Raw genomic sequence first — 27,677 nt, forward strand, 5'->3', positions numbered from 1 at the left:
CATCGGGCGACTGCTCCACCGTGTTTTTGCCGACGATCGTCGTCCCCACGACTGCCTGGCCGTGTGCGTGTATAATGCACGCGAACGCATCGCGGGCTTGTGTTGTTCACGATGCCGGCGAGATCAAAGTCGGTGGCCTTCTCGCTCTCCTCCTCCCTCTCTTTCGTCTGATCTGCGAGCAACGCTAAAATGCCATCAGCCCGCTTGTCTTTGGCTAGTATATAGTGTAGCGCCTAGGGACCTCAAAAAAAAAAAAGTATACCGAGACTCTTTTGGAAAACGCACAGAGGCTTTTGAGGAATAGGCAATGGCACGTATTAGCTGAGCTTGTCATTCTTCGGCGATGTGGGACTTGTTTTTCAATTATTTTGATACCGACATGCACGTATAGCTCACCTTGGCTTTGCCAGTCTTTATTTATTTACATCATAGTTGATTAAATTGATAATCGTTGTTTGTTTCTACAGTGCTAGTAATAAAGGCACTGGAGCACAAAAAAGTGTTTTACTAGCAAGCGGGTACAGGTAAGGCATACATTCTGGAACAGGATAGATTTTGGTTTTAGAAATTAGGTTTTTTACGATATTATTCATTTCATGGCACATTTTTTTCAACATACAGCAGAAATGTGTAAATTCTTTTTATTTCCTTTATATCTTGTCGAACTATTTTCGAAAAAATCAAACTTTTACTGTGCGAGCGACCCTTGGCAAGATTTTCAATAATAGGGCAGTAAAATAAAATCCTGACAAAGAATCATACGTTTATCTGTAAGTATGCTGAGCTTTATACAAATTTCTGAGCTGATAAAACGAATAACAAAAATTATTATTTTTCCTAAAACTTGTGTAATTATTACTTGTCCAAATAACTCTCAATGCGGTACTAAAATGCTTTACCAATGATGAGCCAACACTGAAAAAAAAAAAAAAAAAAAAAAAATTTTAGTGCAATTTTCAAAATATAGTAAAGTGAGGTTCAGCAAACACACAGAGTTTTCATTTAGTTTATGCATTTGTTGTTATTATTATTTTTGAAATTTACTTTGTTTAAATAATCCTTCGTGTTAAATAATCCTTGATAAAGCCATATTGAAGCCAGGAACAGAAATTTCGAATCCTTTCTTATACAATGGGTTTTAAATTGTTTAGAGTTTTTCTTCATCATTTTCATTAAAAATAGGAAATACTCGATGAATTTTCAAAAGTCGTCAAAAAAAAGAAAGGGAAAGAAAATAAAACCCAAATCCAACACGGAAGGCAAAGCGTAGCACCAAGCACCCGCGCACTCGATCCGTCGGCGTCGCAGGGCATCAGAATTCAAAGGAAAAGTTGATGGAAACCCCCGAACGCAGCTCGAAGGAAAAAGGCGCCCCCGTTTGCAAGAAGAATGAAAAAGTTGGGAACGAAAAAAAAAAAAAAAAAAAAAGAAGAGGAAAGAAAATCAAAGGGGCAGAAGAGAAAAGGTCGAGCAGTAGGGGGTGTGGGTCTTATCGGGTGCGGAAAAACTCGTTTCGCGTAAGCGTAACTCAAGCCGGGCCAACGCGACGGCTTCTCTCTTTACGAGAACATGGGAGTGTATATATATGTATATGTATAGTTACGCATGTATATATTCCCATCCTGGTAACACCAACCCCTCGGCGTAACTACACAAGAGTGCAAAAGGTCGGAAGGCTGCTGTCGATGGTGTGTTTCTCTCTATCTCTCTTTTTTTCTCCCTGCAACGCAGCTTATAGGCGCGCAATTTTTACACCTGTGCGCGTAAACCGCTGTTATGCTTCCAGTAATTACGTATTATCGCTGCCACGCCAGAGCGTGTGTGGGCCTACGTATAGGGCTGCGTGCGAGCTTGATGTTAGCGAGCGTGTGCTCTTATATGGGCTTTTTATGAGCAGTTTGCCGTTCGACACGTGTGCGTGTATTTTTATATTGGGTTGTAAGGGAGAGAGAGATGAGGAGGAGAGAAAAAAGAAATTTCGTGCATTACAGGCGATGCCTGCACGGGAGGAAGATATATATGCATGAACATTGAAGGAGCCTTTATTGCCTTACCCGAGAGGAGACGACCCTGGAGAGATAATACGCTTTGGGCTGTAAATCGATTGATCGTACACGTGTAATCGATTTTCCTCTCCTACTGTATAATTGTTGGGAGATATTGATGAGTTCTTCCATTGATAACTGCATCCTCCTCCCTCCCCCTTTTTTGTTCTCCCGCGTACGGACTTGTACGTGAATATAGGATTGTTAAAATATCAAAGGCCACGTCTATAATGTCAAACGTTTTGATAGTCCAAGGAAATAATAAAAAAAAGAAGCCATCAATAATAGTTATTAGTAGGCGATGATGCGCTTCGCAAAGGGGATGACAACGACGACTATCATAGAACAGAATCGGATCGAGTTGGATGCATTTTTCAAGCAGTTTCGGTGTTATAATTTACATCTGCTCATGCCTACTGCTACTACTAGCTAGATATAACACATGCATGAGAGATAACGCGTGTATAGTTCCTTTTTTGCTTTCTTCAGTCGATATACTGCATACACTGAGAACACGCAGTTTCACTACCCTCTTTTTTGCCCTCTATCCCTTTCTCGTATATTCTAAGAGCGTTTGATTCATGCGATCGAGATAGTATGTGCCCTGTGCTCGGAACTGAAGCTCACGCACGTTTCTCGACTGTCTTTACTATATTATTTTATTGTTTTCTCACAAATTTAAAAACAAAGAAAAGGGTAATTCCCAAAAAAATGTGTACATATTATGCTTGATATTACAACTGCACGTGCGGTGTGAAGCACAGCTCGAAAGATGATTTTCCGAGAATCGGGATAAACAATATTTTCCGGAACATCGGTCGGGTGCGTTCCCACGCTTATCGCGACTCGCGTATATACGTCAGTCGCCATGTCCAAGCGCGTGTTGCACATATAAGCACGGGGAGCGAGCCATCTCGTCAGTGGGAAGGATCGTCCCGCCGCGTCATTCCCTCGCGCAGCATCCACATGTGCACCGAGTGCTGTACAGGCTTTTGTATGTACGAAAGGGAGCAGAGACAAAAAGAAAGACGGACAGAGCGAGAGTGAGCAAAAGAGTGCCACAGTATATATATATATATATATATATATATATATATGTGGTATATAGCAGTCGAGAGGGAACAAATATGGGCGGAGCGTCGTCGTCCAAGAGGACTTTGCATAGCCGATGAGGCCGACTATACGTATAGGCCACGGAGGCGTGCATGTACTTTGCATACGGCCGGGGCCGCTCCAGCCTCCCCATTGGTCCAGACCTCCACTCCCACCTTGCCGCTGCGCTCTCTCTCTCTTTCCCTGTCTTCACTCTTTCGTCTTGCCTCTACTCGGCTTTCTTGAAAGTTGATGGGTGTACGTGTATTGCGCTATACTCGGTCTTGTTCTACTGCCGCCGGCTGATGCTTTTCCCCCTTCTTCTACTGCGTGCAGTACTGTATTACTGCGTTGCTAGTACATGATGGTCACGAGAGGAAGAAGCTTGGCGACTCGAGGGAAGGGTTTTTTTTCTATTTGTATATGTCTCGTTCGGAGATAAGGAAGGGGGGGGGGGTTGCTAGTGAAAAACGAGCTATTTTTTATTACAAAGTTATGGGGAACAATCCAAATATATCACAAATCTATCGCCTATGGTGATATGGTGTTCCAATAATGTGTTATAACAAAAGCTTCCAGCAATAAATGAATAACATTAAATTATTCTTACTATAATAATATCTAATATTTAATTTTATTCATTGACTGCTCTGTAAATTCAATATTATAGGTTTTGTCAGTGAAAATAATAATACAACCAAGAAATCGTCTTGCGAGTGACATATTTTTTAAATAATAATTTAGTGGATGTTTCACTGTAGATGGTTGAGTGATATAAGTTGAAATTTCGTATTTGATTGGATGGTTGATAGAGTCAACGCGTTTTACCAAAAAATCGAATCAACTGTTACCTTTGACCTAAACAAGATATTTATACCCTGACAGAACATAAACGAAGGCTTGTTTTGGATGCTTATGGCTGATTATTGAGGACATAGTCGATCATTGTTCTAAACTTTTAAAGTAAAGTCATGCAGCCACGCTTTTTGTATACTGTTTTTCCAGAGTAAAATTAAAGGATAGCTCCAAGTACATTTCGTATTAAAAACAAAATAAATAATCCTCGTGGTCTGTCACACAAAACCGTTCAACTCCTGTTTTGTTAACTCCATCACGTAATAAATTTTCAATGACTAAAATGTATTAAGCCAGGATGAAAATTGTTACAACCTCCAGGCAACTGTTATGTAAGTACAAAATAACAGCGCACCTAAGATTTTAGAAGAGTGGGCGGGCACTCTTGCGTGGACCTAGAACGACACCTCCTTGGAGACTCCGCGGATGGAATAACCTATCAGCGCCTATGTCCGACTGCGGATACGCATGTATGAGTTTTTCCTCTTTCTCCTTTTCTATCTCGTGCCATTGCATCCTTCCCACGGTGCACTCGAGCGATAGTCACAGAGGCACTCGTAAGAGGCTGGCATCGGTCGTTTAAGCGGCGAATCGAGAGTCAAAGGGACGCGGATATAAATACACATACGCGCATACAAGCGAGCACAGGGAGAGAGACATGGAGAACACGACGGGAAAATATCAAACGAGAGATGAGCGCGTAACTTGTGTACGTTTTATACACTCCGTGCGGGGAGGGAGGGAGGGCTGCCTTTGCGTTACCGTTCACATGACAATCATTTTTGTCCTTCGCTCATCCACTGCTGTACTGTCACCGTACAGTACCGACAGACACACACGAGCGTGATTGTACGCTGATTCAAGGATTCGCATGAATTATAGATAGAGCCATTACAATGAAGCATCGGCCGCCGAGGTGACGTTGTTAAGGAGGTCGGCTGGTTCATTCGCCAATGCTTATACGCTCTTATTTGGGACGGCTTCTCTTTGTTCTCCGGATCTTCTTTTTCTTAATTCATTTATTTTTATTTGGCCACTCAACCATTCCATGGGAAAAAGCGTCAACTGTACTCTCGTAATCATTAGCCTGTAATTTATTTCTCAGATATTATGGTGTTATGCGATCGCTGCGCTATTAATAGGGTCTAGAAAACACTGCGACAACCTACTGTTGAGCAATTTTAGTAAATCTTCGTTAATTAAATTCTACAACGATGAGTCGTTACAAAAATCGTAATCGTAAATAATAATATGGATGTAACTCTCCTTGAGCATCATTCGTTAAATATAGAAAAAAATAAAGCATACATCTGGTCCAATTATGTGATGAGTATACGTTTGACCATCCGTTAAGTAGGGTAGTGCCATTTTTATACCAGAGAGCATCACGATGCACATTACGATGCACATAACATTATGATGTTTCAGTTGATTGGTAAAACGTAATCCGTAAAAAAAAAAAGAAATAAATAAATAATTCTTCTTCAGAAACATTGCGTGTACACAAAAGGTACATATTGAGCCTACCCAACATCCTTGAATCGTCCAACACTCATACCGATTTTCCGCGGATAAAAATTACAATTCATTAGCAACTCGAGCATCGACAATATTTACGAAAGATTATTCCCTGTACCTGAAGCTCGACGCATTTGGCCTTTGAACGAATGCAACGATGAATAAATGCACGTGCGTGCGTTGTACATAGTGCTCGTCGAGCCGACGATACCGATCCCCATGTGCCGCCACTGCGCGCCACTGCTCGGTAATTACCTATACGGCTCGATTTCTATTGCAGAATCGTCGGTCTCTACAAACTCGTTCCTCCACCAGCCATCCAGAGTTTATGCGTGGAAAACACCTTGCTCCGATTTTTTTCCATCCAACCGCAGGTTGTCGCATTCGTCCACTTGTGCGAGTGTACACAGTAGTAGTAGTAGTGGTAGTGTACCTTAATTACTTACTCAGGCTGGCTGGCCGTGAAAAAAAATTGACATGAATTTTACATACTTCTCTTTTGCTTTTCTTATTCCCTCATTTTGATTCTTGACACGACAATGTAGAAATATTAAGAGCTACATTACAAAGAGTATGTGGACTAGCTTATGCGATGCTCGCTGGAAAAGATAATCCATTGCTAGGATTCAAACCTTATTTATGTGATAAGACATTCATGTTCTAGCAATTTTCATTTGAAAGTTTTAAAAATAAAAATTTATGTACGTAAATAAAATAATAATTTTAAGGATATTTTTGTTCCGTAAAGTAAAAAGAAAGTTTTAATTTAGTTTTTCTTTTTTTTATTTATTTATTAGTGCAGCAACTTCTTTAAAACAAATTTACCTTTCATGCAGGTTAAGTAAAGTACAAGTTTCCGTAGTGATAATAAATATACAACTAAAATATTGATGAATAAACTAGTTTGTATTCATTCATTAAATTTTCTGGATTTCGCTGCATTGAATGTATTTTTCATAATCATGGCCACAGTCATTGGCCCAACACCTCCAGGTACCGGGGTTATGTAGCCAGCAACCTCTCTAACCGATTCGTAATCTACGTCACCGACAAATTTAAACTTTTCGTGGTCAACTTTGACCCTGGTGATGCCAACGTCTATGACGCATGCTCCCGGCTTGATCATGTCTTTGGTCACCAATCCAGGAACACCTGCTGATGACACAACAATATCTGCATTCTTGGTGTATCTCTTGAGCTCAGCTGGTTGAGTGTATCTGTGACAAATGGTCGTCGTCAAATCAAGCCCAGGCAAATCATCTGAAAACAAATACATATTTTTCAATTATGGTATTCATCAGGTTATTTCGTATTAATAAACGTTTCCACGAACTATTTTCATCTGAGTGCAATAGCAAGGCAATCGGTAAACCAATATGCTTTGATCTTCCAATGACCACAGCATTTTTACCAAAAGTTGGGATTTGAGACCTCACGATTAACTCTTTCACTCCCAGAGCAGTTGCAGGTATCATTCCCTTGCTATTCAGAGCTAGTCTCCCAATGTTGTATGGATGAAAGCCATCAACGTCCTTGGAAGGTACGACTGCACGACAAACTTCTCTTTCGCTGATGTGCTTGGAAACAGGAAATTGGACTAGTATGCCGTCCACGTCAGGATCATCGTTCAGTTTTTGGATGTTTTTCAACAAATCCACTTGGGATATATCTGCTTCGAAATGCAAAATTTCAATGTCGATACCAACCCTCTTGCCAGTCTTAATCATTCTTTCAATGTAAATTGTGCTGGAAGGATTTTCCCCAACTAAAATAGAAATCAACTTGGGTTTTTTTCCTCCAGCGTCGACCCATTCATCTATTTCAACTTTTATTTCTTGCAACACTTTGTCTGCAATGCTTTTTCCGTCTATGTCACTAGCTCCACATCTACAATAATAAACAGCTGTAAGTATTTTAGCCGATTCGCATTTTTTTTTTTATATATGATTATTTTTGTAGAGTTGATAATTACAGTGACTTGTAAGAGTACAATCTTCTCGACCAATAACCAAAGAAAGGTCTAAAAAATCTGAAAATCGACATAATTGATCCGGAAAACGAAACTGTGTTGATTATAACGTAGTAATTTTAACTAAAATATTTTAATCGCTGTGGGTATAAAAATAACTATTCCGTCAATAATATTGCACTTGAATGGAAACTCAACACTTGTTGATGATGGTGTACACGATGAAAACTGTACGTTGTAATATTCTAGATTCCACCCACGTTACATCTTCACGAATGTTTCTCGACACTTTGTTAAGATCCTACTGACTTGGGTGTGTTCTGAATTTTACGTGTCCAACCTTCCACGCAGGCGCAAAAGTAGAAAAATTTATTATTCAGCGATAAAATAGCTGATTGTAATATCAACTTTTAATGTTTTCAAATACTGAATAAGATTATTATTTTAAGCTACTTAATCACTACGTATAGTATGTGCGATAAGTCAATACCGAGCCGAGTTGGAAAGTTTTACAGTCTTTTACAACAAAGACGTATTTTCCAAGTTTTACAAATAGTTTTGATAAGTCTGTAACTCTATTCATTTGTTCACAAAAACTTAATATTTTAATTTGTTTTAGAAAATATTTTTCTTCATCAGAAGTGCAGTGCTTGACAAAATCAACCATGAAATTTCAATTAATACAACTTTACAAGGTATTTTCAAAAATTCAGAGTTTTTTCCTCCAGCATTGCAAAAAAATTGGATTGCAGTCAGTAAGTTTTGTATGCACAATTAAACGTATAAATATATTTTATACATGAGTCTTTGGATTGCAAATCGTTTATGTCAAATGCAAAAACACAACAGAAGTAAAGAAAAAAACAAATAGGACCACAAGGCCATACGCAAAGAAACAGGGGAACCCTTGGAATCTCCTTCATGGAAAAAAAAAAGTAGATCGAGAGGAAGAAAGTAGAAGAAAGAGATGGGGTGAATGGGAGGACCGGAGGCTAGGAGAAGAGAAAAAAAGGAGGTCCAGCTCCCGGATGCCCTTAGCTTGCAATTAGGGAGGTCCTCCGGAGTAAGAGAGGAGACACCCCAGCAAACCATACTCGCTTACCCGTGGAGGCCAATGCGGGTGTCACGCGGAGACATTAAATTATTTATAATTGTTTTGTCCTGGGTGCATTCGGTCGTTCGTATATACGGCTTCAAGCTACCTGGGATTTCTGCTTTTATTTTCATCTCTTGTTTTTGAAAGTCTGACAATGATCGATGGCCGGGGTAATGCTGGTGGGCGCTTACGCTCGCTACCGGTGATTAAGTCGACTGTATTTTGAAAATTGAACGTCTGGTATAGTCGTACTCGATTTTTTTTGAGTTGTGCCGACGCGTGATTATTCAACGGTTTGGCCGATACGCGGGTTTGCTTCCTTTGATGGTCAATCACTTTATATTTCCATCTTCAATGTTTTACAGCTATTATTTCCCAAGGCGTACAAGCTCAATGGTTACTCAATGCCGAACCGTTTGACTCGCTTATTTACCAACGTGCTCTCTAAATTAAAAAAAAAAAAAAAAAACTACTTTTTAACCTACACTTAGTATTACTATTTCCATCTTTTCAATAGAGATGCCGTCTCCACTCTGTCGGCGTAAAATCTTTTCTTCACAGCGACCTGAAAAAGCTTTTTCTCGCGTATGAGAGATCCCGGCAGCATTCGTGACAATGAATTTTTTCCGCACCCCCCCTCGGCCCAGATCGATACTTTAGAGCAATGCCACGTGTGTTACGTGGCATGAAAAAAAAAAAAAAAAAAAAAGATAGGACCAGCGAGAGCGATAGGAGGGCGTGCAATAATTCAGCGCGTCCTCTGGCGAAAGTGTCAAAGCGAAGCCCGGGCGCACCAACTAAAATTCCAGGGGCGCGCGCCTTCGCACATATCGATGAGCGTGTATAGCGCGAGAGAGAAGCTGCAAGGAGCAAAGGGGATCATTCTCGCTCCGTCGGAAGGGACCTGCGCGCTTTTCTTTTTCGCGCCAATACGCCGCACCGATGACGTATGGACACCTTCTCATTTTTATTCCGCGGTGGATCTTGCGCCGTGAACGTCTCTTTTTGGAGGTACAACGTATGGCAGATTAAGCCGTGAAGATTTTTGACGCGCCAGTAACGGGTTCTCGGGTGTGTTGGTCTGAACACGACCCCGGCGTTGTATGCTTCGATGTCTCTACATCGCATATGGGCACACACGAGCGAGGCCCAAGATGTAAATGACATCAGGATTGATTTATAATATTTTCGAGGAGCTTTTACCAGTTTGAGCTATTTTTTTCCCCCAGCAGGTAAGGCACTAAATTATCGAGTAATCATCGAGTTTGTTACAGACAAGTGCAGCCTCGCCCCGGGTACTAGCAAATAAAACTGTATGCTTTTAAAAGTTAAAAGTTTTGCGGTGGGCAGGTATGTAAATAAGTGCAGCCAACTGGCAGAAATTGAATCGTAAAGCAGTCGAGCACGACAAAAAACGATTGTACACTTACGTCTATTTACAGTTAAGACGAAAGAAACAAATTCAATGTATAGGGAGTGTGTGCACTTTGTACTGTACCCTAGGCTGCGTGGTATTAATTATTTATCATTTTTTCCCCCTTCCTATACCCTTTAATCCCGATTAAAATTCATTCCGTCGATTTAAATGCAAAAATTTTCCAGACGGAGTAACCACGTCGGTTCAAAGAAATTCAAAAGCACGTGAAAGGCCTTAGGTATGGCGCGCAGCAGCGGCTCGATCTCGCAGCAATCAAATTGCAAAATTATGCGAATAAGACCCCGGTACCTATATACCGGGTGCGCGCGCCACCAGTGCTTCTGGACCAATGAAAATGCGCGCTGGACGTCAATCAATAGGCTCTCTCTCGCGTATATAAAACTAATCCGCGGAGGAAGGGAGCGGCGATGAAAAAAACGATCGGAGAGACAAGGATGTCGTCGACCCGTTTAATCCCACGTGTCCCATGCTCTGTGCAGGTACTCAACGATTGAAAAAAAAAAAAAAAAAAAAAAAAAAGATCCTCGTACAGGTCGATCGAAGCCACCTAGCCGAGGATTATTAATAATAAGCTCGCGCGGTGGGGCTTGTTTTTGCGAGCGACGCTCCATATTTGAATGCAGAGAGACACGCGTATATAGAGCCCCGTTGCGAGCATCACTGTCGTAAATAAATTACTTATCGATACTCCGCGTACTGCCTTTCCGAGGGACTCGAGGCTGTGCCGTACGGAGACGGTGCAAAAAATCGTCACGCTAATTAGCTGCTTTCACGTGTGGTTTACGGTAAAATGGTAGTACAAGCGAATCGTGGATGTCGTTTAAGATTTACAGTTAGGATTTTGAACTCTGCAACCCGCATGGTATCGCCATTGAGTGTCTATATTACGATAAAGCTCAACATGTGCAAGAATAAAGTGTACTGTCATTTGGCAGCGAGGTCTCGATCTGCATACCATGTCGTTATACGTGTAAACAAAAGTAATGTAAGATTTTTGAGACCAAAATTAAACGGCGCCAAACAATAACAATTAAATGCAACAAATACATTTTCACCTTATGTTTTTGCTCAATCCAAGCAATGTAATTGATTGAATACATATTTCGTCCATGAGGGAGGGAGAATACACATGATGCTTATCTTCGTTCTACCAGTACGACTGCCGAATCTAGTTGTACGATTTCAAGATGAAACCTCCTAAGCTTCAAATAATCGTTGTTAACAGATATGTTTGTTTGAGCTTTGTGAAATCGTAAAAAAAAAACCAATATCCTATAGGCTCCATTAACATTAGTCAAAAATTGACACGCGGAAGGAAAGGAAGAAAGAAAGTGAGATCCGGCCAACTTCAAGGATAAAAGTTGAATGAGCCGTTCGTATATGTACCACATAGGGATCCCGTACCGATACACACCGAGAGGAAGCACGGCATTTGACGAGCTTCGTGCTTAGCGTGCCTGAAACCGACACACCACGGACGAGTTTAAATGAACTAAACAACCAACTCTCCTCCACCATGCCAACGACGGTTACACGCATGTGTATATAATTTATCGAGTACCTGTATCTGCGTTCCACGCAATGATAAATCAACGCGACACCATCGCCGAAACATACGTTCCTGTGCTGCTTCTGTTGTATCGGTAAGCTTTTTTTTGCTTGAGGGACCAAAAGCGCGTCACTGCAAGTGATCGTTGGATGAAAATAACGTCGACTATTTTTTGTAACGAAAGTCCATGGTGGCAAAGTTTCTCTGAGTAAGACACGTCATTGAAAACGTTCCTAATCACACGTACATATCGATAAGAGAGAGAGAGGGAATAAAAATGCACCACATGTATGAACCATATTTATACATCTACGTCTAGTACAAAGAAAAACCTTGATGCGGCGTCACGTGTGGACGAACGCGTGCACTCACAGACCCAGGATGGTCGCGCCAAATGGATAGGTAAGAGCAAACAGGCTCCGCGCATCGAAGCTCATGAGAAACGAAGCCGATGAAGAATCTCGATTATGCAGACGTGCGCGCATGTACGGAGGAAGTGTCGCGGTAGCAGCAGCACCGGTCGACATTTACTCTTCGAGGAGCAGCTGTATAGGAGCAGCGATCATCGCGCGCAAAAAAAAAAAAAAAAAAAAAAACAACGCTCCTCCGGCAAAGTTGAAAAGCTCGGTCGGGCGGAGCAAGCACGGGTGATGGCTTTAATTGAGCTACAAATTCCAGGCTGATCAACCGGTCTTCTTCTTCTGCAACCCACAGGCTCGTGCGAAAAATCGGTCCTTCTTCTTCTTCCTCGCGACCTCGACGACAGTACACTCGTCGTCATCATCCTTCTCTCGTATGTATAAGCGCACGTGTATCGTCCAACTGTCCTTCCACACTCTTGTTCTCCAGGTAAGTATACACATGCATGTCAGCTCTCGGTGTGCTACTACGTTTCTTCCCTGCTCTGGTGCAGCTCCTGTCTCCCGTTCGCGGTGGTGGTTCTGCTTGGCACCGGTGCAATCAGCACCCATGTGGTCGTACATACATACGTATACGTATAGACTCGTATAAGCGCAGATTCAAACGACCCGCCGTCGTTCCAGCATTCTTGTCGAGCAAAAAGCTCTCGCGCTTGCACGTGTGTGTTGGTGCGCCATACGAGTACAGTGATGGTTACGCGTCATGCGCGTCGTCCAGGGTATGTATACATGTGAATGCATTCATCCGCGATTCTTCTTTGCTTTTGGATAAATGAAGAGCCAGCAGAAGCCATCGTTTCATGTACGGCTGTATAGATGGCTAGAGGACCAGGACGATAATACACTCCACGAGGAGGAGGAGGAGGAGGATGCGCAAAAAAAAGGGGCCGCAAGCGCACGAGAAGGGAATTATACCGATACGAGTTTGGCTTCTTCTTTTTTCCTTCCCTCCCTCTCGAATACTCGTTTCCTTTTCTGCTATTCTTTCGTCGTCGACGATGCTGGATGATTTTTTTCCTCCCGCAGGAGTGATTATTTCTGGAATGCAACGCCTTTTTTTTCGCGTCCTCCCCTCCAAATGACGATTGTTTTAATTGTGTTAAGGACATTTCTTTTTTTTTTTTTTTTCCAGCTCCGAGCGACGTTTTCGATTTGAATGCGCTGTATGATTGTTTTGGCATCTCAATGAGCTCGGGATTTTTCTTCTCGGCGTCACACACGCTGGCAAGGACTGCGGTCGTTTAATCATGGACGACGCTGGTCGTTTTGATCATCGCTGGAGATTGGGAAGAAAAAAAATGGTGCCTCGAGTGCACAACCCTGCAAGGACGAGTTTTTCCACGCAAGCGAGTGCTTAGAAAAACTAGATCAAACTAAATTTCAAAGTATAATCGCGCCGCAACTATATGGGACGAGTATTACAATGAACTCGAAACGTGTTGCGATTCGCGACTTTGTACACAGATCGAAGGGGATGGCACTTTTGCAATCCCAAGGAGCGCCGGGAGTGTCGTTGTCGTTGAATTCCCAGAAGCGATAAGTTTAATGGATATGTAGAATCAAAACAATTGATTCTCGCAAGAGGAGGCGGCGGCGTCGTTATCCGCCACTCAAAGCCAAAGGACTTCCCATGAAAATGCCAGGCATTGCTGCTGCCCTCACGAGATCCTCCCGTCCCTCCTCCTCTGCTTCTCCTTTACATCCGCGCACGGTCGTCGCGAATTAAACTTGCTAGCATATGCCGAGACACGGAGAAGAGAGAGAGAGGGAGGAAGGAAAAAAACTCGCTACGATTGTTTTTACGGGGAAGAAACTGCGCAAGAAACTGTCCTTCGGATCATGCCGCCGCGGGCATCCAGCTGAATCTTTGAATTTCAAAATATCTTCGCTCCCCTCTCCCGTGGATACCGATGCTGGGCGCTGGAGCCCCTTCTCTCTCCCCCTCTTGCATTCATATTTTTCCTCCTCGCAAGTGTGTGCTGATGGGACCGTACGGCTGATGTTGTCTCGGACATGTCGAATAGAAATGACGAAATTGGGAATCGTCGGCCGATGCGGCGGTGAGCTTTTTTGTCCTTGCGTTTACGCTGATCTGGACGAGCAGAGTCAAGGTTGATGCGATCTCGATATTCATCGAAACTATTGGGTTGTTAACAGGAGAGCGTCTAATCTCTTACCGTCAAAGAGAACATGCACCTACTAAGGATATTTGCCAATTTCTGATGGATCGATGCATACGCAGATCTTTCAAGACGATTGACAATCTCCCATACTGATTAACTAATTACTAAATCCTTGTCTTTTTTATATTTTGTATTGTAACTTTATAAAAACAAAATTGTACAACTACTCTACAAAACATACAAAACTGCAAATGATTGATTCGTAGGCACTAATGAGCCCAACTCATTTGAATTTGCGTCGGCCCTTACGTCGAGATAATAAACTACATCTCAATCTCCCCATACTCCGATAATTACCTCGTGACAGCTTCGATCGAACGGACCGTATAAATTTTTCGAGAAATGTTGCCCTATAGACATCGATGGGTGTACACTTTCAGCAGTCTAGGGACAAAGTCAGGAGAGTTGGTGTTTGGAGGTAGCGGGAGAGCGGGAGGACTTGTCAACGTCGTCGGTGACAGTCTCCCACGATTCGGTTAATCACGGCACGGCGGCGGGCTTGCATTACTGTGGAGCGAAAAAAAAAGTACCAACTCGCGACATTACGCAAGCCCAGCCTCGAAACTACTTTCTCTTTTCGGCTTAGATCCGCGAGCGGGAGATGCTGGATGTGGCAGCGGAGGAAAGAAGGAGACTACCGCGACGGGTATCGGTCTCCACGAGATCCCACCGGGAATGTTCTCCCGGGAGCAGATTTCCATCGCGGTGGGACCTCGATGGAAGCGCTGGAAACAGTATCACGGTCACGTGGCACAAGGTGCCTGTAACGCTGTGGCGTCACGCGATTTTCTCATCTTTTTTTTTCATTATTATTTTTGGCTATTGCTTTTGGCACAAGAAAAAAAGGTGTGGTCCCCGATCACAAACAAGAACAATTACAATTGACGCGAAAAAAAAAAAAAAATACAATAATGTAATCGAGCTTCAGTCCCAGCGGAACAAGCTGAAAATGTAAGCAAGCAAATCAGCAGTTGCAGCAGCTTGGGGTTTTTCGGATAAAGAGCCGAGAGATTTGTGTACGTCCGATTTATCTAAAGGTATTGCAAGAGAGCAGACCGGGAGAGGGAAAGATTTTGCGCGCCGGAGCTCTCACGATCGCGCAAACGTGAAAAGCATCATGGCTAGCTAAGGAGGCTACTACTGTACTTGCTACTAGTAGAACTTGCCACTACTATTGCTGTGTAGCGTAAATACAACCCAGCGATCGCCGATGGTGTTAGCGCACAAGTCAAGAGCCAAGTGACTCTTCGAGCCGCATTCTCATGTTTATGTGCGATCGCGTAATTCCGCCTTGTTTCTTTACTTTAGATGGGGTGTACATACCGTCAGTCGAATCTTTCTCGCGTGGCTCATTACGTGGCTTTTGATCCATGGAGTTTGATTTTTTTTTTTAAGAAAAATCACTACCTCCAAGGAAAAGCACATACTTGTTGGGCGATTTTTTGCTTATGATATACGTCATTCAGCACTCTTGTATTAAATACGTGGGGAAAAAAAAAATTCTTCAATGCTGTCTCAATGACGCTTGGAGGAAATATTTTTAATCCTTGCAATGTTCACGAAAATGTAGTTTTTTAAAAATACGAACACGTAGCATACAGTTCAATTGGTATAATGAAGATCTGATCTTCTATGTAGCTTTTTTTTCTTTTTAACGATATCAGCTTCAGCTGTAAAATTAGGATGTCAAGTTGGAGATTGATAAAAACATCACAAGCCTCATCATGAAATGTAACCACTTCTACTTGGGAGTATTAATCAAATGATTGAAAAAATAAAAGCACAAATTTACCAATAACTTCGACCTCGCGTTTTACACTCAATCCCAGCACTAAACGCGTACAAACAGATGCAAAAAATGAAACAGTAGCTTGTTGACTGTTTTTCTTTAGGAATCCTCGCTTCACACACTTATCCCATAGGGGAAGAGATTTAAAAAATACGGAATACTTTTAATAAATCCTCTAGAGCAACATTGGTAAATGAAACCGAGTTAACGCGCTTTTAATCTAACGTGCTCGAGCAGCTCGAAGCGCAAAAGCATTCAAAAAACTGCCGGGACTCGTCACGAGTTTTTTCTCAAAACCAAGATTATTTTCCGCGAACGTCCCTCAACCCCATTCCACGAAAATCATAATACGATTAAAAAGTCTTTAAAATAAGAAGTTTATTACATATTATACTATAGGTAAAAAAAAAAATCCTGGTAGCTTCTGCTCGTATGTGCTTCACGCCATATTCAGATAATAGCCTTTTTGCCTACAGAAGCGAGTCCGCGAAATAAATCAGTCAGTCAGTCGGCGGCGTGCCAAGTGAAATTTCCACGTTTCGAGATTCCAGCACGACACCTCGCGCGTATGATATTTTACCGTCGTCCGATAACCTTTTTTTTACACAATTTTTTTCTCCCCACCTCCCTTGGCCCGGGAATAATAAGCCCGAGCCTGCGAGACCATAAATCCCCGGCTCTTCTCCGGCTGGATTCAACGGATCCCGGCGCGCTTTTCAAATTTCCCGGAAGCTGCGCCGACAAAAGGTGGAGGAAAAAAGAAAGAAAAAAAAAAACACGGAGAAACATCAGCAGCTTTTCTCTTATTCGTCATACCGGAGGCAGAAGGGGAGGGGCTGCCGTACACAGAGGGGGCATACCTACATCGAGGCCAATTTGTAGCCGTGTTGATATAAAAAGCCACCAATTAAGAAAGAGAGAGAGAGAAACCTTGCGCGCGTAGCAGCTCGTGAAAACGCCTGTCTTCTCTCCTGTGGCTTGTAGACTTTGGACGCGGAGACTAAGTGGACTGACGAAACAAGGAGACGCACACACACGCGCGCGCACTCACTCGCCGTCTCTTTAATTTTCTTTTCCAACACGGCTAAACTGACGTATAGACTGTCTTTTCTTTTTTTTTTTTTTTTTTTTTTCCCGAGCGTTGTGCTTGTATGTGCAGGCGCGGCTCTGCGTTCGCGAGGTGATAACAGTAAAGCGCTCCTATTTAGGGGGGCAAATTGGATTCCTTGGATGGGAAACGCGGCACTGTGCAGCAGCCGGGACGTGCGCGCACGCGGAGGCACTTCTTTCCATTGCAGGGCTAACTTGCGGAATCCGAGTCGTGACAATGCGTTTACCTAATCAGTTTTGCCGGGCAGACTTTGACGGCGAAAACATTTTGCCGCCGACGCGTGTGAGCTATAAGCCCGGAATTTCAAACACCAAGTGGCTGGTACATGTTCGTCAAGTGCTTTTCGCTCGCGTTGGGTAACTTTCATCGCGAGTACAATTACACGCATAGAGTAGTTTTTAAAAATGCGCACTTCACGGTACACTATCAAGAGTGATTCGCTCAGTTTAAGCATACAAGCTGTAACAATTATGCTACTGCGCGTACACAATTACAAATATTCAAATGCTCACATTAACGCACATGCTACGAGAGTATAAGCAATTCAAAGTAGCAAAGGTATAATATATGATACATTATCCGGGCAATTTGGAAAAAGCTGCACGAGTGTGTTTGTTGGTAGGCGAGGGGGCACTCCCATGATGTTGCCACCCTCCGTTCTGCATCGCACTCGCGGAGTAACCGTCCTCTGCGGCGGGCATTACGAGACTCTCACGAGCATCGAACGGTGTAAACGCCCGAGCCGAGAGCCGGCACGCACGCACATGCAAAAAAGAAAGATAATTATTCAAAGGGGCCCGCGCCACGCGCATAATAAATATAACGGACGTGCGAAATTAAAATACTGATAAGCCGAGGGAGAGAGAGGGAGAGGTGGTTGAAAAAAAAAAAAAAAAAAAATCGGGGGAGGGGTAGCTCATTTGCTCGCGCGCGTACACTGCAGATCGGCATCGACCTGGTAAAAAAAAGGGATGGGCCGAGAGGGAGAAGCGCGCGAGAAAACAGAAAAAGATGTGGAAGAGAAGGCGAGGAGGGGAAAAAAAAGAGGATTCCTTTAACGCACAATCTCCGCGAGATCGGGTGGAAGTTGAAAAGTCGGCTGCAGCGGGTATATATGCATGCGGTGTGTGGCCCTCCCGTAGCACTAGCATCGGTAGTATAACAACCGTACAGATATTCATCGGATATTTTTATTTTTTGAAGGAGCGTGTGCCTTTTTATACATGTATATGCGTGCACGTACAAGCGCGAGAAGGGAATGCCCATTTGCATGGGTGCAATATCGTATACATTCTTATGGGTGCCCAATTACGCGAGTCGATGCAGTCCCGATAAACTCACTCTCATTCACTCGCACTTACCTACAACACACACCGTGGCACACGTAGCATACCTGCCCACACGTGTGTATATATATATACCTGTACCTACGTCACGTGCGCGAGTATGTGTGCAAAAGCGCGATGCGGGGGCCCTTTTTCATGATACATTGCGAATGCGCACGCTATCCTCGCTGTATTATCCGTTTCTCTCTCTTTCTCTCTCTCTTGTTTCGCATACCCATATATACCGATCTTTACCAGCCTCGACACGAGCAACAAGTCTTTACATATTTTGCGTGCACATATGTGTATTGTAAAAAATGTGTACCCTACACGTTTGAGGAATGCGCTGCGTCGCAGTTAGCGAGCGGTGTAGGATGATGATGCGTGTGTACATATATGTATATCATGCGTGCATTGTGCTTACGCAGCACTGTCATAATTGCAGATATTTTTGTCATCGTTACCCAAAAGTTTTCTCGGAACTGAATAAAGTGGAGCTTGATTATATTATATGCATGGGTTAGTTACGAGCTCGATGGTGAAACCGTGTTGATGCGTCGATGAAAATACTTCGATTGTTGTTTGGATCGTTAAAAAAAAAAAAAGCAAGACGATTCGTGATACTTTTTACTCGTACGTTCATCGAGATCGATCAAGTGCTGGATAATTTGTTTTAAAAGTAGCACTTCTGGTGACTGTAAATTTTGATCTACTTAAACGTTAGTTTTTTGTTCAACGAGAATAATTTTACAGCTTTAAATCACCGCTGTATTTAACGGAGTTTTGATTACTCATCATTTTCTGCTGTAACCGAATATAAGGAGATAAATGTTCATTTCAAGAGAAGATTAAATTTTAATTTTTAAAAGTTGGATGGCTGCAGGTAGTTGACACTATAACGTATAACTTTTTGATATTACGCCCCAACGTTAATTTATACTTGTAAAATAACTTGCCAGACCCTTGATTTTCTTGGTACCTTAAAACAATGTTATTTCTCAACTGTTTGATCGATTTGATCATTAGTATGCTTAACCTAACAAACAACAGGCTTATAAGTATGTTTCAATATTTAAATAAAAAATGAATGGCGTAGGAATGTAGCAGTAACATTAATTGAACAAGTAATTGCTACATCTACAGTTATAGCACTACACACTTATAAGGATAGTTCGGTTTGGGCTGCCAGTGTTTGATTATTACAATTGGATTCTATAATTAAAATATGCTGGAGAAGACGAATTTCCAATTTGTAGGTACATTCAGTTCAACTTTTGTGTTACATGAATGCAGCTTTGCAGTAAAACCCGAACATTTTACTCTTGTTGTACCTCAAAACTGGTAGTTTTTTATTAAACTATATTAATATTACTGTAAAGTTATATAAATATGTTATCAATATAACTCAATAACTACTGCCAGGTTATTTGTTGAGTTGACAAAGAAAGAAAAAAATCCTTTTAAACGGTATAGAATGACGTTATACATGACTTTGGCCACGTGCAAACTATTACAAAAAGATTTGAAGAAAAAGAATATTAGAATACACTACAATGACGAGAAAAAGTAATTAATGACTCGTGAAATATTATCACCTGAGTTGACGACGTGGAAAACGCAGTCGAATGCTTTTTTCATTCATTGGGGCGGTGTGCGAACTATTTCTTTTTATTCACGTCGATCACCAAATACAATCTCATTCTTGCGTATTAGGAGTAAAAGTCACACTTTTAATGAAGGTAGGCCAGAAAAGTATCAGTGGTACTCGCTTACACTTGAATGTATATAAAAATAACACTAATATGTAGTATTATTTATAAATTGAATAGCACGGGCGCATTCCTTTGGATTCCTTTGCTCAATCATCTATAGTGACACATGAGTGACTAATTTCAGCCTACTTCCGAACCTCGAAGAGGATCAGTGGTCGTTGTTCACTGTGCCTTTGTAATTGAGTTTTGTATCAGACAAATTTACTTTTGAGGTTAAGAAATTTTTAGCTTCGGTAAGTAAAATTTTTCATTGAGTAGTTCTTGATAAATTTAACTAATGTAACAAATGTAATGTTACCTAAGTGCCACAATTAGTTAAATATATCTCTTATTATGACTCTTCAGAAAAGACGCTTTGTGTCCATGGAAACGCCTGATGTTTTTTTCATGTATTTTACGTCATGTTAACTAAGTGAAAACACATTTTCCTTCAACTTTTTGATCATATGCAGCCAATGTTTATGTTGCTTTACGTTCAGTTAGTGATTAACTTTCATTCATATAATGATATAACAGATGACTAATCATTTTTTAATGTATATGATTGTCACATCCAAAAGTAGCCATTTACCAGGAAAACGAGTCATCGCCAAAGTAAACGAACAATTGTCTTGAAATTTTTATTTCTTTGCAACAACTCTTCCTCTTTAAAGAATAAGGACACAAAATATGATGCAAAACCGAAGGGACGGACCTATTCATGAAGCAGTTCGCAATAACAACATCAAGCGAATTCATGAAATTCTCCAAAGGTAAAAATTGTTGTACCAAGATTAACCAAAAGTTTTTTGCACTATCTATGAATAATATTCATATTAATTGGTTCATGCACTACTTGATACATATTCTCATAATAAACATAGAATGCCTCTTTTTCCATTTCTAACTTCGAGCAGTAAAAAAAAAAAAAAAAAAATAGAATTTATTTAATAACAATATAAAGCCGTAGACATTAACCAAGAGGTCATATGAGTTTCACATTGTAATTTGATTGTATGTATTCTTTACGATTAAATGTATTGTATACACAGCGATCCATCGTGCGTGAATGATTATAATCTTGATTTGAAAACACCTCTGCAATTGGTCTACGATCACGTGGACTTCGTTAATCCCGTCCAATCGAACGACAGGCTGCCCACAATGCAACTTCTTATAGATTACGGTGCAATTGTAAATTTAAAAAGCTCACAAGATTCGGCACTACACGCAGCAGCGAGACGTAAACAGGTACAACTTTTTTTTGCCGTACATTGTAAGGTATCCAAAAAATAATCACCTTTTGAAATTTTTAGACCGACGTAGTAAAATTTCTTCTAAAACATGCAGCCAGTCCAAATGCTGGGAGCTTAAATTTCTACACAGCTTTAGATATTGCTGCACAAATTAGTTGCGAGCCCGTTGTAGAGCTGCTGTTGCATCACAGGGCAGACCCCAATATTTTTAACTCTTGGAACAGAAACTCTGTGGACATAGCCATTCAATACTCTAGTTTGAATATCGTACGGTTGCTCGTGGCATTTGGGTATGACGTTTAAGTGATGATAATATAGCCTAACCTGATAAAATCATGTTAATAAAGAAATTTCGGTTTTTCATAGTGCTAAGAGTAAAAATATCTACAAAAGGTTATTCAAAGCGTGCACCGAAATGTCACACCACCCATCGCAAGATAAGCGGGAGAAAATCAAATTTTTACTAAGCAATGCATTTTGCCTAGACTCTCACCAACATTATTCCCCCAAAACTTTGATGTACTACATATTTCTGAAACAGCATCACATGGACGAAGAAAAGTGTTACCTGATCGAATTGCTTAACAATCGGGGTATCAATATTCATGATAATACGGGTGACTCATACCTACATATGACTGTTCGTAATGGAAGAATAAGAGAAACCCTATTGCTCATCCGGAATGGGTCAAATGTCAATGTAAAAAATTTGTTTGGCGATACGCCCTTGCACGTGCTGTTTAAAACATATCATTCTGACTGGATGGATGATCAAAGTCAAATTGCTAAAATTCTGATTGACAAGGGTAAGTGGAATATATCATTTGAATAAATATTTTATCAAGTTTCTGGTTAGTTTTCTCATTTTTATTTATTATTCCATATTTAAAACTTTTCCATATAAATTCGCTAGCTACATAATTACGACTATTAGTAATTATAATGAATAGCGATCTAAACTGATAAATGATAAATTATTTTTCACAGGAGCAGATTTGCGAGCGCATAATTTTCTTGATGAAACACCGTTTTACATAGCTGTGAAAAAACGTATACAAGTGAACGATCCCAGTTTGATGTGCCTGATGCTGTCGAAAATCGCAAGAGTCCCTGTAGGATTGTTCATTCTACCTCGTGGTATAATGGCAAAAAAACCTCGTTTAAATATTGGCTACAATGAGAATGAGCTCAAGCTGCATGAACTTATCACTGCTATCAGCTACAGATCTGAGTACTTGGTCGATCTACTGCTCGATGTTGATTATGTCGCTTTAGTAGGTGATAATTACTGTTGCGAAGATGTCAATACAGCACTGAGTACAGCTGTAGAGAATGGCCTCTGGAAAACTCTTAAAATGCTGTTGGAAGCTGGATTCCGAACCAATAGGTATGTCTTGCAATTTATGAAATTTCGAAACTTTTTTTACAAAAAATATCGAACTTAACTACCCGTTATTTTTATCCACAGTCACTTTTTATCAGATTATGTTTTATTGAAAAGATTTTGTACCAAGAATGATTTGCAAGTAGCGTGTTTATTAGTTGAATTTCAAGATGATATGATTCATGGTATTATGAATGAGAATTTTTCTAAGTTCGTTGAAGATGACAATGAAAGTGATTTCATTAAGCTAATTACTTTTTACTATGCAATGTTCTTACGCTCAAAGAATTTAAGTAAAGACTTAATCCCGTTGCAAGGACTTTTCAAATTGGATGCTGGACTTACACAAATTCTTTCGGTTTGCAACAAAATACTGGACAAGTTAAATGAAGTCAAAGTATCGGGAAATGATTCAATTTTTGACATCATTACAATGCGATTGGATTCGCTAGTAAGGTTATTGAAAAATAAAGACTACTTCGATTCTTGTTCGAGTATACTATCATCCCTTAAATGTAGAAAAAATCTGGACTTTTACAATCATGTGGTAAAAACTAGGATTGATCTAGCAATCGAGAAGAGGAAAGTAATAAATAGAGCAACGTATCATCTAACTGTAATTTTTCAAGGCATTCTTTTTCATGATATTATTAAGATTATTATAGCTTATCTGAACATGAGAGAATTAAAAAAACTGGCCAAACTCGAAACTGGAATATTGTAATGGACGTACTACTGAATAATATTTTTAACTATGAATAAATACAGGTCGCCTCCGAACAGACTTTATACTATTCACCTTCCCTTTCCCCATCTGACCTGTACTCCTTCCTCTTATAATATTATAAAATCACCTCTCGTTTTGCACAGACAAGCGGAGTCAGCATCTTTTCGTACAGCTATCCGTATTCTTCGCATTTACAAGATTTTGCAATTAAAATTTTTTTTTTTTGGATTCGGATTCCTCTTCGTTAATGACTACACGTATTTCAAAAATCCATAATTTACCATCAGAATCGGAGTTATCTCTAGACTGACAATGAGCTCGAATGCGCCGAGATAAAATAGCGAGTGCAGAAACGTAGAAATAAGAAAAAATTCTCCGGCAATCCATACATTCCAAATCCCCCACACTTGACTATTTGCACACATATCCTAAAAGGATAACTAAAACGTTCACTAACGCGTCACCAAGCCCCTCCTCCCTCCTTCATTCTCTTCTCGCTAAACAATGCAATCATTCACATCCGTACAATTCGAATACCGATTAGATCCGCATCTCATTAAAAAAAAAAGAAAAAGAAAAAAAGCAAACGCATGCAGCACAGCAGCGGTGTATATCTCATTGTCATGCGCCATAAACGCGCGAAATAAGGCTCGCGCTTTCAGCAGCAGCGCACAAAAAGAGCTTCGGCCTAGAAAGCCAATTTGAATAGATACGCCCATTCGCGATCCCAATGGCCAAGCGCGTGCATACATGCATAGATGCACGTTCGCCCCTGTCGTACACCTCGATCATGTAGAGCCTGGGCTCTCGCGGTGGCAAAACAATGGGGCAGTAAACGCGCTATTTAAAATTGGCAACGGCAGAGAGAACTGTACGCCTCGCTCATTACGGAAATCTCGACAAAGGCATCGAAGCTGCACCTACACACACACACGCGCGCTACACACTACATTTGTGTCGCCATACACTGCCACGACGCTACTGATGTACAGTAGTCCCTCATTTCGCGAGTCCCTCTCTTTCAGTTTTGAATTTACTCGCGCCTCCGTGCAACATACAGGTATACAACGTAATGTTGTGGCGAGGTTCGCGGGGTGCGGCTCGTATATAGGATGCACATGTAATATAGCAGCAACGGTAGCCACGTTCGCTCGCGGGTGCGAGGATCTCGATCCACCGGGCCCCGATAGGATCTGCCTGGCCAATTACACCCGCAGCGTTAGACTGACTCGCCCCCTCCTCCTCCTCCTCGTCCGCTTCTTCTTCTTCTTCTTATTCTTCCTCTGCTGCTGAGGAGAAAAAGTGAGAGAAAGAGAGAATCTGTTCACTTCACCTCTCTCTCTTTCTCTCTTTTACACTCGCAAGGTGTGCTGGATCTTATCAGCGCGATATATATATACATATGGGTGTATACCTATACTTATATGTTCGTCGTCGCTGAGCTTTTAAAGTCCGCGAATACAAGATCCGCATATTCGCGAGAGAATTCGCGCGAGTCTCGGAGGAGGAAGAGAAAAAAAAAAAAAAAAAAAAAAAAAGGAAGCCGAAGACGAGGAGGAATAAAAGAGTAGCCTTATTGCCTACGTAAGCGCGATTTCCGATCTCCGCTTGCATGAGCGTTCTCCTCCCTGTACACGGCTGCCATTACTACTAAGCAGTGCTTCGGAGATGGCCCGCACCTCCTCCCACGCACGCTGACGATATACCATGTGTACGCGAGCCAAGAGGGAAAAGGACGAGGAGATGGTGGTCGAGTCCTTCAAGGCTTCGTCCTTCGGCGTATTGAATTTAGCGGAGGTGTACACAACACGTGCGAATATTCCGGGCTTTATCTCCCCCTTCTCTCCTTTTTTCTCCTCGTCTTTGTTATCCGCTCCTAATTCTCCGTTTCCGGAGGGAATCGCGTCCATATTCCGGTTTTTCCGATCCGATCGCGGCACCGTTACGGCGCGTCCGCCAAAAGATACTGCTTTTCAACGAGAGGCCACAAAAGTCGATTGGAATTTTGAATGTGCTCTCCCTTGTACATATATTTATAACATACCCCCAGATAATCACGCACTATTTGTACCGTTGGCATTCATTCCTTGTGGCTCTCTCGAGTCATGCAAATAGGTGTACGCGCACCGCACCTCGTGGCACTTATCGTGCAATTATTTTCCATCGATCAGCCACTTGCGAGCAATTGGAATTTCATTCGGCCGTTCCATCTCCCGAAATCGCAGCTATATTGTAACGCATTGTAGGAGTAATGGTTATTTGTTTTCTCGGACGCACGCGCGTGGAAAGTGAGCAGTTCGATGATCGTATTCATGCTGCGCTTTTGCATTCTCTCTCTCACTGTAAATATACCGAGCTACAATGTAATAAATGCCGGTGGGGTGGGGGAGATTCCGGTGTGCCACCCAGCCGGTAAACTGGTTCTACGGTTCGCTGGCCAAGCGGCGGCAACAACGGCGGGCAATGATAATAGCTCGCACAAAACTCCGCGCCGAGAGCCAATGGGTCAATGAGGTGCTTGTTATGGCGAACACGGAATACTTTGCATACCCCATAGATATTCATCGCACTCCTCGCCTTTTGTTCGAGAGGAGGTGCGCGTGCGATCGGTTCGCTCGATCGGCACGTTACGAGTAGTGTTCCTATTATCCATGTATACGTATTATATTGTATACATTGCAAATCGCGCCTATATCCGTGAATAGAAGAGGAACGTTCGAGCGTACGTTTGTCCATCCGAGCGCTTCAAGAAGTTTCGAAGAGTATAGATATATATACGTGTTGCGCAACATCTTATGCATGGGTGTCTGGAGAAGAGAGGCGATTTTCGGACGGATTTGTATTTGAATGATGCGATTGCGTTTTATCGACGCGATACAGTATTGGCTTTATTTTTGCACGCCGAGCAAACTGATATCACTTCGATAAAATTTTGTGTTTACTGGTGATTTTTTTTTCGACTTTGAACAGCGCAAATACACTCAATCTGTGCGTGAGCTTGCGTCAAGGTGACTCACGCGTATCGGGCGCTCGATGACGAATGCTGTATTTAAATTGTCTCTTATAGTTATACTTTCTTCGAGTGTATTACATGGAGGTAGAAAACACTGGCTCAAACTACGAGACGCAGTTGTTTTCGTACAGAAAGACCTTAGACTTCCTATTGACGCGTGTTATGGATTGTTTCACCTTTTTTTTTTTATTTAATTAGGTATGCTCTAGGAGTTGTAAGTCAAGTGTGTTTGTTTTCTTGGAAAAATTATTATGTTAAAGTATGAACCATATAGTAACATTTTAATGATAGATTACGCCAAGCTGTTGTCACGCGCCGCTGAAATTTTGAAGTTTCGTTATTAATTTTCATCCCTTGTACTTTTCACGTCAACGCCCTTCCGCATCACTATAATAAGGTTTTATCCAGTAATAACACGTTTTATACGATATATGCGGGTATATATATGTGCACAACTAATAGGAATACAGCATCGTGATCCTATCGCTCGGCCAATTAAAGGCCATTATGGCACGCTAATCTGAAAATTCGACCGTAATTTTTCAACGCGTCTTCCATCATCGTGCAATTCGAAAAGAGCACATTGCCGAACGAGACCGAAATTCATACGACCAAATAACTCATCGACAACAGCACGTATATGATGTATATGTTGCACTTACTCACTGGTAAAATCCACAGAGGCGCGTTTGGTTTGGATTGCAAAACGAGTGCAAAATTTCGTACACGCCGGGACATTTGTTTTCACCCATACCTCTTGTGTACGCACCTGTTCCCACCTCCTTTCATTTCCACCTCGACACAAGCTCCCAACTCACCGTTTGCATCGAAAAAGGGAGGAGAGTTCAAGCGTTTGTCGACGCACACACGAGATAGCCATCGCTACACACATAATACGTAATCGTACATGCACGCAATACGTTTAATTTGGCGCTTCTTCCCCAAGCACTTGATGATAATGGTATATTGTACCTACACACAGGCATGTACGAGCAAAACTGTATCGTCGATCTTCTTTTTTTTTTTTTATTTTTATTTTTTTTTTTCCCCTTTCTTTTCCTACGATTTTAATTACAGGTCTTTTTCAACAACGCCCGCCGTCTGAATTTGCGTATACGTATTATAACAGGCTATCCGAGTATATATCGTGTGCGTAA

General features: G+C 41.6%; 1 protein-coding gene and 1 pseudogene across 1 annotated transcript; one reads left to right on the forward strand and one right to left on the reverse strand.

Annotated features, from left to right (window-relative positions):
- Positions 1 to 6,420: 6,420 nt before the first annotated feature.
- On the reverse strand, positions 6,421 to 7,553 carry LOC106647259 (bifunctional methylenetetrahydrofolate dehydrogenase/cyclohydrolase, mitochondrial pseudogene; annotated as a pseudogene).
- A 13,277-nt stretch (positions 7,554 to 20,830) lies between these two features.
- On the forward strand, positions 20,831 to 23,344 carry LOC149374968 (uncharacterized). The gene is made up of 8 exons (XM_089590759.1): positions 20,831 to 20,913; positions 21,193 to 21,391; positions 21,457 to 21,686; positions 21,763 to 22,202; positions 22,384 to 22,783; positions 22,865 to 23,013; positions 23,098 to 23,231; positions 23,339 to 23,344. The coding sequence occupies exons 1-8, from the start codon at positions 20,831 to 20,833 to the stop codon at positions 23,342 to 23,344; spliced, it is 1,641 nt and encodes a 546-aa protein (XP_089446885.1).
- Positions 23,345 to 27,677: the final 4,333 nt, after the last annotated feature.

The sequence above is a fragment of the Copidosoma floridanum genome, unplaced genomic scaffold, assembly GCF_036245765.1.
Source record: "Copidosoma floridanum isolate Cflo_tuat_1 unplaced genomic scaffold, Cflo_Japanese_pri ptg000013l, whole genome shotgun sequence".
Lineage (NCBI taxonomy): Eukaryota > Metazoa > Arthropoda > Insecta > Hymenoptera > Encyrtidae > Copidosoma > Copidosoma floridanum.